The sequence below is a fragment of the Rhinatrema bivittatum genome, chromosome 1 (genome assembly GCF_901001135.1).
Source record: "Rhinatrema bivittatum chromosome 1, aRhiBiv1.1, whole genome shotgun sequence".
Taxonomy (NCBI): domain Eukaryota; kingdom Metazoa; phylum Chordata; class Amphibia; order Gymnophiona; family Rhinatrematidae; genus Rhinatrema; species Rhinatrema bivittatum.
The window spans coordinates 419,498,670-419,512,113 of record NC_042615.1 but is presented as its reverse complement, the minus strand read 5'-3'; the positions used below and the strand labels follow the sequence as shown (position 1 = coordinate 419,512,113).

At 42.2% G+C, this 13,444-nt stretch overlaps 1 protein-coding gene across 1 annotated transcript in view; it reads right to left on the bottom strand.

Moving 5' to 3' along the window:
• The window catches only part of POLR1E (RNA polymerase I subunit E), a 107,301-nt gene that overhangs the window by 51,596 nt on the left and 42,261 nt on the right, over positions 1-13,444 (bottom strand). The window contains 1 exon segment of the mRNA XM_029603068.1: positions 4,434-4,541. Within this exon segment, the coding sequence (XP_029458928.1) occupies positions 4,434-4,541 (108 nt within the window).

The following is a 13,444-nucleotide window of genomic DNA, read 5'->3' as shown; positions in this document are numbered from 1 at the left end:
AGAAAAAAAAATCACTCAATTCAGGCGTACCACAGGGGTATTTATCTGCTACTCTTTTTAACATTTGTGTGTTCCCGGCGTCATCTATTAGCAGGTTTAGGCATTACGCATTACTTATACGTGGATGACATTCAATTCCTGACTCCCTAGACAAATCAATAAGACTAGTTGACGTATATATTTCTACAATAAAAATTCTACTAGTTCACATGAAACATTTTCTCAATCTAGATAAAACAAATTATTCTGCTAAACAAAGTCCAAGCCTATATCATTAAATATAATACAGGATAAAACTGAACCTTCAACACATGCAAGGGACTTAGCAATCATATTAGATAATGAACTGAATATGAAAAAACATTAGTAATAAAGTCAAAGAGGGATAACACAAACTCCTCATGTTAAAACATTTAAAATCATTGCTTCATAAAGAGCACTTTCGGACAGTCCTTCAAGACCTATTATTTTCAAGTCTCGATTATGGTAATGTGTTGCTACTCGGCCTCCCAATGACTACCCTTAGACTTCTGCAATTTTTACAAAATGCAACTGCAAGGTTATTAACTGGAACGAAGAAATTCAACCACATAAAATTGTTCCAATGTTCTAACGTTTTTATGTTCTATGTAATTGCCACTTGCGACAGTTCTGTTACACTGTAAACCGGTATGATCTGTATACTTTACAGGAATATCGGTATATAAGAATTCAAAATAAATAAATAAATAAATATAAAACCAATCCTGAATTCTTTACATTAGCTACCCATTAAACAAACGATAGAATTTAAAGTCTTATGCTTTTTACACAAGCCTTTTACATAATGAAAAAATAGAGTGGCTTAATGCCATAATTCATCTTTACACACCCCAAAGAAGTTTGAGATCATTGAATCAAGGATTGCTTGTAGTGCCCTCTATATATACAGCACATCTCAGTGAAGTTAGAGATAGAGCCATATCCATTGCAGGCCCAAAATTATGGAATACCATCCCTGCTGAATTGAGAATGCAAGGAGATTTATAAATTTTTTGAAAACAATTAAAAACTTGTTTGTTTGAGAAGGCTTTCAAAGAGGTTATGGTCAGCGGATAATATTTCTAAGCAGCTAATGTGTGTATATTAAGAGACTGTGAAGATATTTACTTTTATCTTTGCTATCCTTCTGTAATTTTTTAGTCTTTATTTCACCGTTTCTTATATAATTTTTACCCTCTTTTTATTTTTATTAGTATTTCCTTTTAATTAGTTTTATTGTATTGTTTGAATTTATTTATTCTTTAATCATTTTATTATATTAAGTCATTTGATATCTATGATTTAACCTGTCTTATGATTATTTATTTGCTCTTAAACTTTAACATTGTAAACCGTTATGATTATAACTTACGACGACTGTATATAAAAGTTTCTAAATAAAGTATTTAAATTGTAAATTGTTATCTGCAAATCTGTTATACGTTGCCTTTGCGGTGATGTTACCTATCACACAGTTGTTCTTACGTTATAATATGTTTCATGTATGATGTTGTTTTTCTCTGTAAACCGGGGTGAAGGCAATCTGCTATACTTCGGTATAAAAAAGAATCTAAATAAATAAAATATTTTCCTGAGGCACAGGTACTGGAATTATAGCTCTCATCCTGAGGAGCCTTAACAGGGTAGTCTCCACTGTCTGCTTCTTGTGCTGGGAATGACAAGGAGGTATCATGAATATGTCCTGAGTGCTGCGAAATACCAGTGCATATCCTTCTCATATGACCTCCAGTACCCATTTGTCCAAAGCGATCTTGACCCACTGTTGCTAGAAGAGAGACAGTCAACCCCCTATCTCCTCATTCCAAGGGTGGGTCGGCAAAACTTCATTGGGGGGGGTTCAGGATGAATTTGAACCCGAGCCTGTCCTTCTCTTGGGCTGCCAACTCTGAAAGGACTGAGACCTCTAAAATGTCTAGTTTCTTTAGGCGCACATGCACTGGGAGCGCCTGGATCTACCCCTCATGGGTGAGAGGTGTGTAACTGCTTTCTCTTATAATCTGGAGGCTAGTGTACTGGAGATTCGCCACATTTACTGGCCAGCTTTTCCAATTCGCTTCTGAAGAGGAGTGATCCTTTAAAGGGCATCTTTGTGAGATTTGCCTTGGAGGCGACGTCTGTTGACCAACTCCGCAGCCATAGCTGTCTTCTGGCTGCCACCACTGAGGCCACTCCTCTGGCCGAGGTACGAACTAGGTCCGAGCCCGCAGCAGCTAAAAAGGTGGGTTCCATAACCGGTCTGGAATTCGCCCCCGAGTTATCCACCTCCCGAGAGAGGAACAGGTACTAAACTTGCTTCTGGGCATCCTATTCCAGGTCAATCAACTCCTGGATGGCTTCCAGTACTGAAAAGTAGCAAGAGGCTTTCCACAGATAAATCAGAATGGGGTTCTTCTTTGGTTCCATCAGAGTCCACCCAGCATCTTCAGGGTCTGGGGAACCAGGGCTGGCAATTCGTCTCTATGGAAAAAACCATACTGTGGTCCGATATGGTTCTAAACCGGGAGGGGGGGGGGGGCCCCCATCTTCCAAGGAATCTGGATCTTCTTCTTCATCTGTGCCGTCCAGGTCCCTGCTAGACTCAGACAGCACGGACGACGGCACCAAGGGATATCCTTGGTGAGTTGAGGCATGCCTTGAGGTCTGCCAATAGGACTGGAAGAGGGAGGGCTTACTGGCTGACGTTCCGTCTGGACAGGGGCAAGTGAGGTAGCAGACTGCGCCTGTATGAAGGCTTGAAGACCCACCCAAGAGTAGGCGACAGGGTACATTCCTAGCCCAGGAAGTACTGATGTTAAGTGCCACTAAATTTCCCTCTCCCATGGATGACCCAGTCCCAGGGTTACTCAGATCTGGGCTACTTCCAGTTAAGGATTTGGCTGACCCATCCTCTGAACAGGAGAACCAGGTTTAGCAGAGTTCGGGGAAGCCAACTTTCCCTGGGCTTCCTCACAGTGCTGACATAAGCAAGAATCTAGATCAGTCTGTGCAGCCCTAATACAACAAGCAGCGCAGAGAGAAAGGCGCTTATGTTTCTTTGCTGCTGGAGCCACTGGCGACGGTAACTGTGTTCAGGCGGCTCATGCTTAAAGTTTTATGTGCACAGATTTCGGGCGCCTACACAGGCTGCAGCGAGGCACATGCACAGCTCATGCACCAGGATTTGCTTGTATTCTGCGCGTATGTACGTGCTTGCGCAGAGCCGACACACACTGCATGTACTAAAATTCTATGTGGGCAATACATACACAAAAACGCGTGCAAGATGGCACCCCCCTGCGGCCTACCACACGGTGTGCCAACTAAGACTAAAGCAGGACCTAGCCCACCAAGGGTCCACTCAACCTGCTTGAAAGCCCACTTCCCCTTACTCCAACAGGATGGGGGAACGACGTCAGAATGGCATGCTGAGCAAGGAGACCGGAAGAAGTCTTACCGAAACTTCTCCAGCGTCTCTGAATTGGGAGGAAATTCTCTCTTTTTTTTTTTAAACTTTCCTGGGCTCAGCACTTACTGGCTGAGTACAGAGACGGTCTCTGGCTGCAGAGGAGAGGACTTTGGCCATCACCACGGCTTCCTGCTCCCACTGCCTTTCAGCTGCTTCAGCAGCAAAGTCCATGCCGGGAATCAGCTACCAGACCAAGGTACACCTCTGAGGGATCTCAGAAATCACCTCAGGAAATCTCAACTGGGAGAGGGACCTTTAGGTATCACCGCAGGAGAGTGGGGCTCAATGTTTTCTCCTATTTAAAAGTAGAATTTCTTCCTCCAAAAGGTACAGCGATCCCCATAGGGAAAGCATGTCCGTATCTGCTGGAGACGGAGAAATACTGAAGGGCTGAGGTGACTTCAGGGGTGTTCCTAGGGTGATGTCAGCTTTGAAACCTGACTCAAGTCTCCATCTGCTGGAAGGGGTGCATAAACCCATTGGTCCTGAGTCTATCTGGCTACACGCTAAGAAACAAGAATTGTACTCCACATAAGGTGAAAATGGGGACCCCCTATTTAGAGTCAGAGGGACTTCCCACGTCTATATGGACATAAAACCATGGTGGGAAAGGAAACGGCCAGCAGGCATCTGCCCTGTACTTGCAGCTGTCCAAGACCACAGGGCCTGCTCACACACAAAAAAGTCAATGAAGGACAACCCTCTTCTAGAGATTAATTTTGAAAACCATTGTGATCTTCTTTTGGAACAATGGTATATAAAACACATACATACATACATACATAGATAAATAGATAGAGAGATAGAGAGGGTTCCTAAGCCCACACAGAAATTCTGCAAAACCAGTCTAATGGGGACAGGGAGTATTTCGTGTTATTCCACAAATCAAAGTTGCAAGAAACTCTGGACTGATGGAAATGCAAGTTCCTGTATGCAGAGAGGATACGGTCATCAAACTTGTACACATTTTCTGGTTTGTCTGCATCTGCATTTCTCAGAGGCAGAAAGAACGATACATCTTGGGAGTCATTCTGAGCTGCATCGCTGACCAAAGCTGTGAGAAAAAGAATGGTACAAACAGGGTTTAGAGCAACAAAATGCATAAAATAAGATCAGCCAAGCTTGTTAGTATCTGCAGGTATTTATTTATTTATTTAAAAACTTTTCTATACCGTCGCTAAGTTATATACCATCGCAACGGTTTACAAATAGGCACATAGACTAAGGTAAGTAAATGTAGGATATCTTACATTCTAACAGGTAGCCAAAACAATTTCTGACCTACAAGAGTTAACTTTGTAATATCTGAAACATACCTGAATATCAGTCAACATAATGGACTCAACTTTCAAAACTGTCCATGGTACACCACTTGCACATGTAAGTGGGCCCACAGAGATTTATGTTAGTATTTTATAAACTGCATAGCTTTCACCCTATTAAGCTTGCAATCTATCTTAATTGTAATTTGAACCAGGGTATGGAACCAGCTGTGGTTTTTCTTGACCTTCCTACTGCATTTGATATAGTAAACCACAATATTCTCCTGCTCCATTTTCAGGAGACAGGGTTATCTGGTCCACCATTAAAATAGTTTGCATCTTTCCCATCAGGGAGACAGCAATGTATCACCTGGGACTTTTTCATGTAATCTGCTTGCCCTCTTGTGTTGTTCCCCAGGGTGCTATATTGTCACCCATTCTCTTTTTTGCATGCAAACCTTCTTCTGGGCCAGGTTAATCAGGCTTCTTGAAATCAGCTCATAGCTTTTGGTGACCATTGTGAAGATTCGGTTTTGCACCTCATCAGTTAAAGATGTCACTCAGTGGATGAAATTAAATAAGTTTAAACAGAACCCCTCTTAAACAGAGGTTGTCTGGTTCCGGAGACCCTAGCTCTCTTATCATAGCTCAGACATAAAGCTTAGCAATGAAGTGCTACCCCAGCCGATCATGTTAAGGTTTCTGGAATTATTTTTGCCTATTTGACTTCTGATAAACAGATTTCAGTTGTGAGAAATAGTGTATTTTTTATGCTTTCCTTGTCAGTTGCACCCTTTTCTCCTCTTAGGATGCAATTGTTGCAATAATACAAATCATGATAATATTGAGGCTAGGCTATGGTAATGCCCTTTATCTTGGTCTTCCAGGAATTCAGCGCTTGCAGATATATCAAACAATGACACTCCTATTATCTCCAGCCTCGCCCAATTTGATTAGATTTGTTCCACTTTATACAATCTCCACTGACTCTGTTTTATCTCAGGTCCTGATTTTCAGATCTTTATACCAGAACAGTCCCTCTTATCTATCCCAATTCACTATGTACCTTGCAGATCATTACAATCAGCTCAGGAAAATTTTCTCCAGCTTCCTCTTTTAAAGGAATGAAAACTGGAGAAACACAGGAGAGACTAACGTTTTTGTTTGCTGCTCCCAAATTATCAACTCAATGTTTGAGACCTTTTCTCCTGGAACAAAATCAATCTTTCTGTTAGGCTGTCAATACTTGGCTTTTGGTTCTGCATATGTATAGGTTTTGCCTTTTGGTTTAATAGCATTGTCAAACTGGTTAATATTTATATTTGTATATGTTAACCATTCTATAAGCATGATATAAAAGACAAATATATGCCATGTTTTGTTTTTGATGTAAGGACATTTTTTTTTGTTTTAACTTATATTGTATGATTTTGATGTTGTAATCTGCCTCAAACAACTTATTTGGAAAGAGTGTGGAATATTAAGATTTTGTAAATAAACTGAAGAAATTAGCTGCCTCGAGATGATTCTTGGAATCAAGATATAAACAAAATAAATGTGGTTCACTATTACAATCAGACTTGAGGACAGACTTCATGAGCCTGAGTCATAGTTCTAAGAAAGGAATCCAGAATGTTAAGGACACAAAGGAACAGTAGGCGGTAACAAAAAAGGCACAGAGAAGGCAACAAAACTCTGTGTGAAGCAGGGAAAGAGGACTCTCTCTCTCTCTCTCTCTCTACAGAGGTAGCAAAAATGGTAAGAGCAAAGAAACCCACAAACAAAACTATAAAATGCAGGATGACAAGCAGAATCAAAAAAAGAAAGGACAGCAGAAAGCAGTTAGAAGAACAAGGCTTCAGAGGTGAAAACTATCCAATCAAATGGGGAGATAAATCCCTCTTGATATGTATTAGCAAGAAATGAAAAACCAAAAGCTGAATAGTTAAGTCACAGAGAGAAAACAGAATAAACAAGTTCTTTTACTCAGAAGAAGGCAACATACCTAAAATGGCATAAATGATTTTGAAATGATCTAAAATTCATCAGAGGAGGTTGTTCTTAAACTTCTTACACAAGTTATAGTAGAAAAAGCCATGAGAACTGATGGGAGTACACTTCAGGATACCAAGAGCTTAAAAAAATGCTGATTTCACCCCCATAGCTCTTTTCAACTTGGCTTTGAAGTCAGGGAAAAGTCAAAGAGACTGGATGAGAACAGATGTAGTCCCAATCAACATGAGTGTATAAGAAAGCAGGCAGACAATTACAGACATGGAAATGCTATGGAAATACTACTAAAGAAAAGGAGATGAATGAAATAGATTGGACTATCTAGCGAAGCAGAGACAAGACACCACACCAACAGGAGGAAGCATTCAAGCAGTTTTGATTTTTAAAAAGCCTCTTTTAAATTGTAATTTTTATTACTACTATTAAAAATGGAACATGAGGGGCGGATCCAAGATGGCCGAACGCTAGACTCGCACATCGTCAGCTCTTGCAGGCATATTAGAAATTTTTGATTTCTTGCTAACTTTTGACCTGAGATGGGAAGAAAGAGGAAACAGAGGACGGAGCCTTACCCCGCGGCTCCTTCGACCTCTTTCTCCGGATCTATGGATGCCCACGTATTGCACAGCAGCTTAATGCCGGGGCCTCAGCCGCTGGAGAGGGGGGAGGGGAATTTGAGCTCCCCTCTCTCCCTGGCTCTGTCATCCTTAAGCTCCATGAAGGGAACCCCTCTGGATAATCCTAATGTGTCCAGAGGAGCCCTAGAGTCAGGGGAAAATCCACCAGACCGAAGTGCCGGCGAGTTGAGCCCAGCGGGGAACGAAGGGGCGGTGGCAGCAGCGGTGAGTCCAAATTTCCCATCGTGGACAGTCCGGTATGGAAGGAGAAGCATTGTTGGAAGGTGATGATCACTGTGATATGGAGTCAGTTCCCCTGAGAATGCCTGTTGTGTTGTCTACAGTGCAGAGACCAACTGTTTTCTCTCGAGACAATCTGGGAGGCTATCAGAGATGAGAAGCTCAATTCTGCAACAATTATCACCAGTCATTGTTAAATGTAAAAAGTTGGAAGGAAACATTTTGGAGTTCTCCAGTACACTAACAGCAACGGATCAACAGGTGCTTTCTTTAAGAGACCAAGTTAATGGAATACAAGTACAGTCAGCAATAACTAAAGAAAGGGGCAATTTAGCCCTGAAAGTTGAAAATCTGAAAAATGCTGTTAAGAACAGAAATTTGAGATTTATTAAATTTTCCTCAAGTACTCCTAATCCCTCCTAGGGAAATGTTTAGGAGGTACTTAGTAGGAATTCTCCAGATTGCAGAAAATGCGATTCCACCAGTTTCTAAGATTTTCTACTTGCCAAAGTCTAGAAGAATGGAAGTACAAGGAGAGGGGATAACACCGCTGGTACCTGTTGGAGACCCAAATTTGAATATTTCAACTGTTCTAGAGATGTCCGATTCGGAGTTGGCTGTTCCAGCTACATTGATAGAGACATTAGCACTTGAACCAGATAAGGAATGGTTAATGAGACTGTCTTTGACGTAGGACTGAGTTTTCTCCAGTGTAAAGTTAGTCTTCCCCGATATCTCAAGGGAGATTCAAAAAAGGAGGAAATCATTTCTCCTGTTACACCCACAGGTTTTGCAAATAAGAGGTGCTTTCTTCTTAAAGTTCCCATGCAAGTGCATGATAAAATACCAGAATACTACTATATTTTTTTTTTGATCCCCCACAGTTAACGCAGTTTTTAATAGGGAAACCCCTGTGTTGACAGTGACCTCCAGTCCTAATGCAAAAGTTCCCTAATGATACAGATTGCTGCTGTATGTCTACTGATATTTCCTGTTTAAAAATAATAATATTTTGCTTTGGGTAAAGATCCACTCCTACTTAGAGGACTTGTATTGAGAAAAGGAAAGAATGTTTGCTTTGATATTTTTTGGTTAATTTAACTATTCCTGTTCTTAATATTTCTGTTCAAGATTAACTTATTTTGGAAATGCATAAATTAAAAATTTAAAAAAAAATGGAACATGAATACAGGGAAAACCTGGAAACAGTCCTGGACTCTTTTCTGCCAACAATCCTTGTTAAGATGTACAATACAAACCTAAAATCCTGATAGCAGGTCAGATCAAGACAATAGTAACTAATGAGATTGTGGACAGAGTTCCTCACAGCAGCCTGGCATATCTCCTTCCAAGGTGGTAGACAAACTGGCAACTGACATCACCATGGCCCTGACATGTGCCTCGACATGCCCCAAGGTCAAACCGGCCAGGGCATAACAATGGGAGATGCAATCTGCTACCTAACCAGAAATAGTATTCTTTGTCATTGATAGGCCCGACCTATTAGGAACAAAAGAAACAAAACGTTGGGTGGACTTTCTATGGGTTTTAGTCCACTCCAGATAAGAGACAGTTCTCTTGAAATCAATGCATGAACTGCTTTCTCTCCCTTATGTGCATGTGGGTGAGCCCAGAAAATTGGGAGGAAGCTAATGAAGATGGAAATCCAAATTACTCAAGACAGGAACTTGGGATTGATTTGAAGCTTGCAACTATGCTGTTAGACACCAATAGTCCTTTTAACTATATCATAGATCCATCTCACACTCCTCCTTTAGCCATAAAAAAAAAAAAAAAAAAAAAAAGGTCCTCTTGCATTTCATGGAGGAGGAAAGTAAGCAAAGGTTGGTCCTTCCCGCCACTCACTCAATGTTCAAGTACTTGTAGCCTATCTTCCAGTCGGAGAGCATAGGATTCTGAAAAGATCATTTCCCAGTAAACTCAAAAACGTTTGACTTGCAGCTTGGTGGGACCAATATAGGGGTCTTGGTCTTTCTGAACCTCTTGAGAGGATTCAGTCCCTATGCGTTGCTGTTTCTTGAGTTAGTTTGTTTTTGTGATTCACCTCAAGGTTTTCTCAATAGTGAAAAATAAAATAAATATAGGAGCTGGATGTAGTCAAATCCTGGAGCTGTTGATTGTGATTACATGTGTATACTTATCTTGTTCAAAGGGAGCACAGAGCTCAAGATTTTCCAGTGGCCAGTCCACTATTGTGGAACATTACGCCACGTGTTGGATGACATAAAAGTTTAAAAACAAAAAAACTGGCTTTTAAACAAGCCTTTGATAAATTAATCCACCTAGATAAAGCACTTTAATGGTGACATTTCTAACTCAGATAAACAGCAGTGAGCATTGTACATAATGCACAGAAAAATCAGATAGTGCACGTTTTAAATTCACAATTGATTTGATTAGTTTTTAAGTTGTGTCTATTTTTCTAATTTTGTATGTTTGAAGTACAGAAATGTAAATAAATGCCACCTTCGTTTTAATATTTGTAATCTGCACTAGAGGATGTTACTGGAAGCAGTGTAATATAAGAAGTTTAAATACACAAATAGTGTGCTGTAAGAGGGTGGATGGATGGACACGGCCTCAAACTCCTTTGTTATGTTAGGAACTTTAGGGGGCCAGGCAGAAATACCCTGGACTTTTGAAAGACCAGCCAATGAAAAAAGCACTCTCTTAGCCATCTTTTATACAACGATTTGGAAAGAAATGTTCTCCAGTAGGGAATGATTTTCTACAGGTGATAGCAAGAAAAATGACAAAGTTTTGTGTCACGATTCTGCCTGCTACGCAGTCCCCCCGCCAACAGAGGTAATCAGTGAGCCTCGCCCACAGCTGCTCCAGCCGCCTCATCTCTGATCACATGATGGGCGTTTCAGACCATTTTAGCCCAGACTTCCTCTGCACACCTTACCTCTTTATCGAGTCACCCTGGCCATCCTTGCTTTCTCATCTAACCTCTTCTTGGGGCCTTTCAGACTTTTCTGCCTTGTCTTGTGGCCTTCCGGGCCTGCCTTGCAACCCTGGGGCCTTCTAGGTTTATCTAGCCCAGCCTTGTGGCTGGTTTTGGCCTTCTTGTTTGTTTGCTTGCTTGTTCTAGGTCTGTCCTTGTCCAGTCCTCGTCCTGTCCTACCCAGTCTGGTCCAATCCTAGTCTTGTCTTACCCAGGCCGGTCCAATCCTAGTCATGTCCAATCCATATCCTTTCCAATCCTTGTCCTGTGTGGCCCAGTCAAACCTTGTTTGCACTGCCTTTAGTACCGACCTTGCCCTTAATTCCAGCCCGTATCTCCAGCCCTGCCTGATTCTAAGACCCACTGTGTCTCCTGTTCCAGGACTTGTCTCCAGTCCAAGCCTTGCCCTTCGTTCCAGCCCATATCTCCAGCCCTGCCTGCTTCCAAGATCCATTGTGTCTCCTGTTTTATCTAAGTCCTGCCGGCCACCAGAATCTGAGGGCTCAAACCAAGGGGGAAGACGCTGGTCTAGGCAGAAGACAGTCTCTAGTCCTGTGACGCTCCTGTAAAGATATTCCCTGATCCCAGTCTGTCTGACCATGACATCTTGATAGTAGCCCTCTTCAGACCAGCTCTCAATAGAACTTTCTGGCTCTAAGCCCATGGACTTCTCTAATGCTAATGCCTTAATATGATGAGATGAATTCAGGCAACAGCTTGTCTTAAGCATAACTGGTTTAATACTAAACTTGCAGAGGAGTAAAGTTTGGATGGACATGGATATATGTACTGTTGAATGATCTAGACCTTTAAGTGGATAGAACCTTTACCAGGCATGCGGCTCCAAACAAGAAGCACCCCAAACATTCCAGGCATCCATAGAGAAGCTAGCAGAGTCACCTGACATTGCCTTTGCTGACAAGCTACCAGACACATATCTCATTAACTTGAGGTGATGATCTTTTACCTCTGTGGCTATCTGGTCCAGTTCTAATCAAAATGTTGGAAGCAGAGAAGGAAGCGACATCACGCTAGCAAATGGCAGCTTGAGCTGGAAGCTCCGTGTCCCGATTTCCAGAATCCCACCCGATTAGCGATCATAGTACTGTGACCTGATATAAAGGTCTACTTTGCCTGCTAACACTCCCACAATGTCTGTGCGCAAAAATGTGCAAGATTTGAAGCAGTAATCGTTTGAGCAAACTGCAACAAAAAAACCCTCGGCAAGTCCGGCACAGGCAGCCAACAAGAAAATGGTGCCGGCGTGGCAGGGAGAGTGCCGGGAAAGGAGGAAGGTGGAGGCCGTTCGCAGAGACTTGATTCGCCTCCCTCCAGGGAGGACTTCCAGCAATGGTTTGGCAAGTTAAGAGCTGATATGGGCCTACTGAAACAAGAGCTTCAAACGATAGTATCAGAGCTGAGGAGTGAGTGCACAGAACTGGGGAACCACATGACAGCAGTGGAACAGAAGCAAGAAAAGCAGGATACAGCAACGGAGGGGATGCAGCAAGATATACAGGTCCTCCATGAAGAAAATAATAAACTTAAGGACTGGGTTGAGGACCTGGATAATTGCTCTAGGAGAAGCAACCTGTGATTCAGAGGCATCCCGGAAGAGCAGGCTTATCTTGACTGCCAGAAAGCAAACGTAGAAATATGCAGCTCTATTTTACATACTACAGCAGGAGAGGAAGAGACAGGAAATATTAAGCTGGCAAGAGCACACCGAGCCTTGGCTAGATCTCAAAATAGCCTCCCGTGGGACATAATATTTTGCTTCCATGAGTTTGCTAAAAAGGAAAAAGTGATGTCAAGTCAGGCAAATGGGAGACATTCAGTGGCACGGTCACAAAATGGACTATAAAAAAAAAAAAAAAGGAGAATTCAGAGAGGTAGTAAGGGTGCTCCGAACAGGGGGACATCACTACAAGTGGCTATTTCCATTCGGACTGCAATTCACAATAAATGGAGTCTCCAAGGGTTTTAACAGTGGAGGAATCACTGAAGATTCTGCAAGCAGCAGGACTGCATGCCAGACCAAGTCTTCGAATGCGTCCTTTATCAACTGTATCCAGGAAGGACCCCAACACCAGATGGCAGCGGGTTCAGAATGGAGGGAAGAGACTGCTCAGGCATTCAGGAGGGTCTCTCTCTCCACGAGAAGATGCTACCTGAACTTCACCGGGCCAACGGAATTGCAATTTTTGCTCGCTTGCTAAATGGGAGTCCAAAACAGGGTGCTAATGAACCCCTGACGGGTCTCAAAACTGTTTACAGAAGTTGAAAAAGCATTGCATGATGATGTTTTAAATGCAGGCTTTTCTATTTTCCTTTTCTTTTTTCCTCTTTGCATGGGGAGGTTTCTTTAAGTTGCAGTGTAATACGGCACATAAGGTGCCCAGCAGGCTGCTAGGAGATTTTTGTGACATTATTCCTCATAGCGGTTTTTGGAGTTTGTTGGGGGGGGGGGGGATGAGGTGTTTGTGTTGGTGTGTGGTCTTGTGAGTATATGACCAGCATTACATGGGGACAGCAAAGATGAGTGTGCTGCCCAAGTTACTTTACCTATTTCAATCATTACCGATTGAAGTCCCGGATATATAGCTCTCTCAGTGGCAGTATACATTTTTTCATTTTATATAGAGGAAACATCCTCCCAGAATAGGGCGTCGGGTACTGTATTTGCCCAAGGATAGAGGGGGTTTGGGAGTGCCATGTCTGTCTTGGTATTATGGGGTGGCACAGTTAAAATTTATCATTGACTATCACGGTAGGAGTGAGGGAAAGAGGTGGATTGGCCATTACTAATAGATATTCCCCCGGATACTTTGGTGTGGCTCCCTAACAAAGTTAGGTG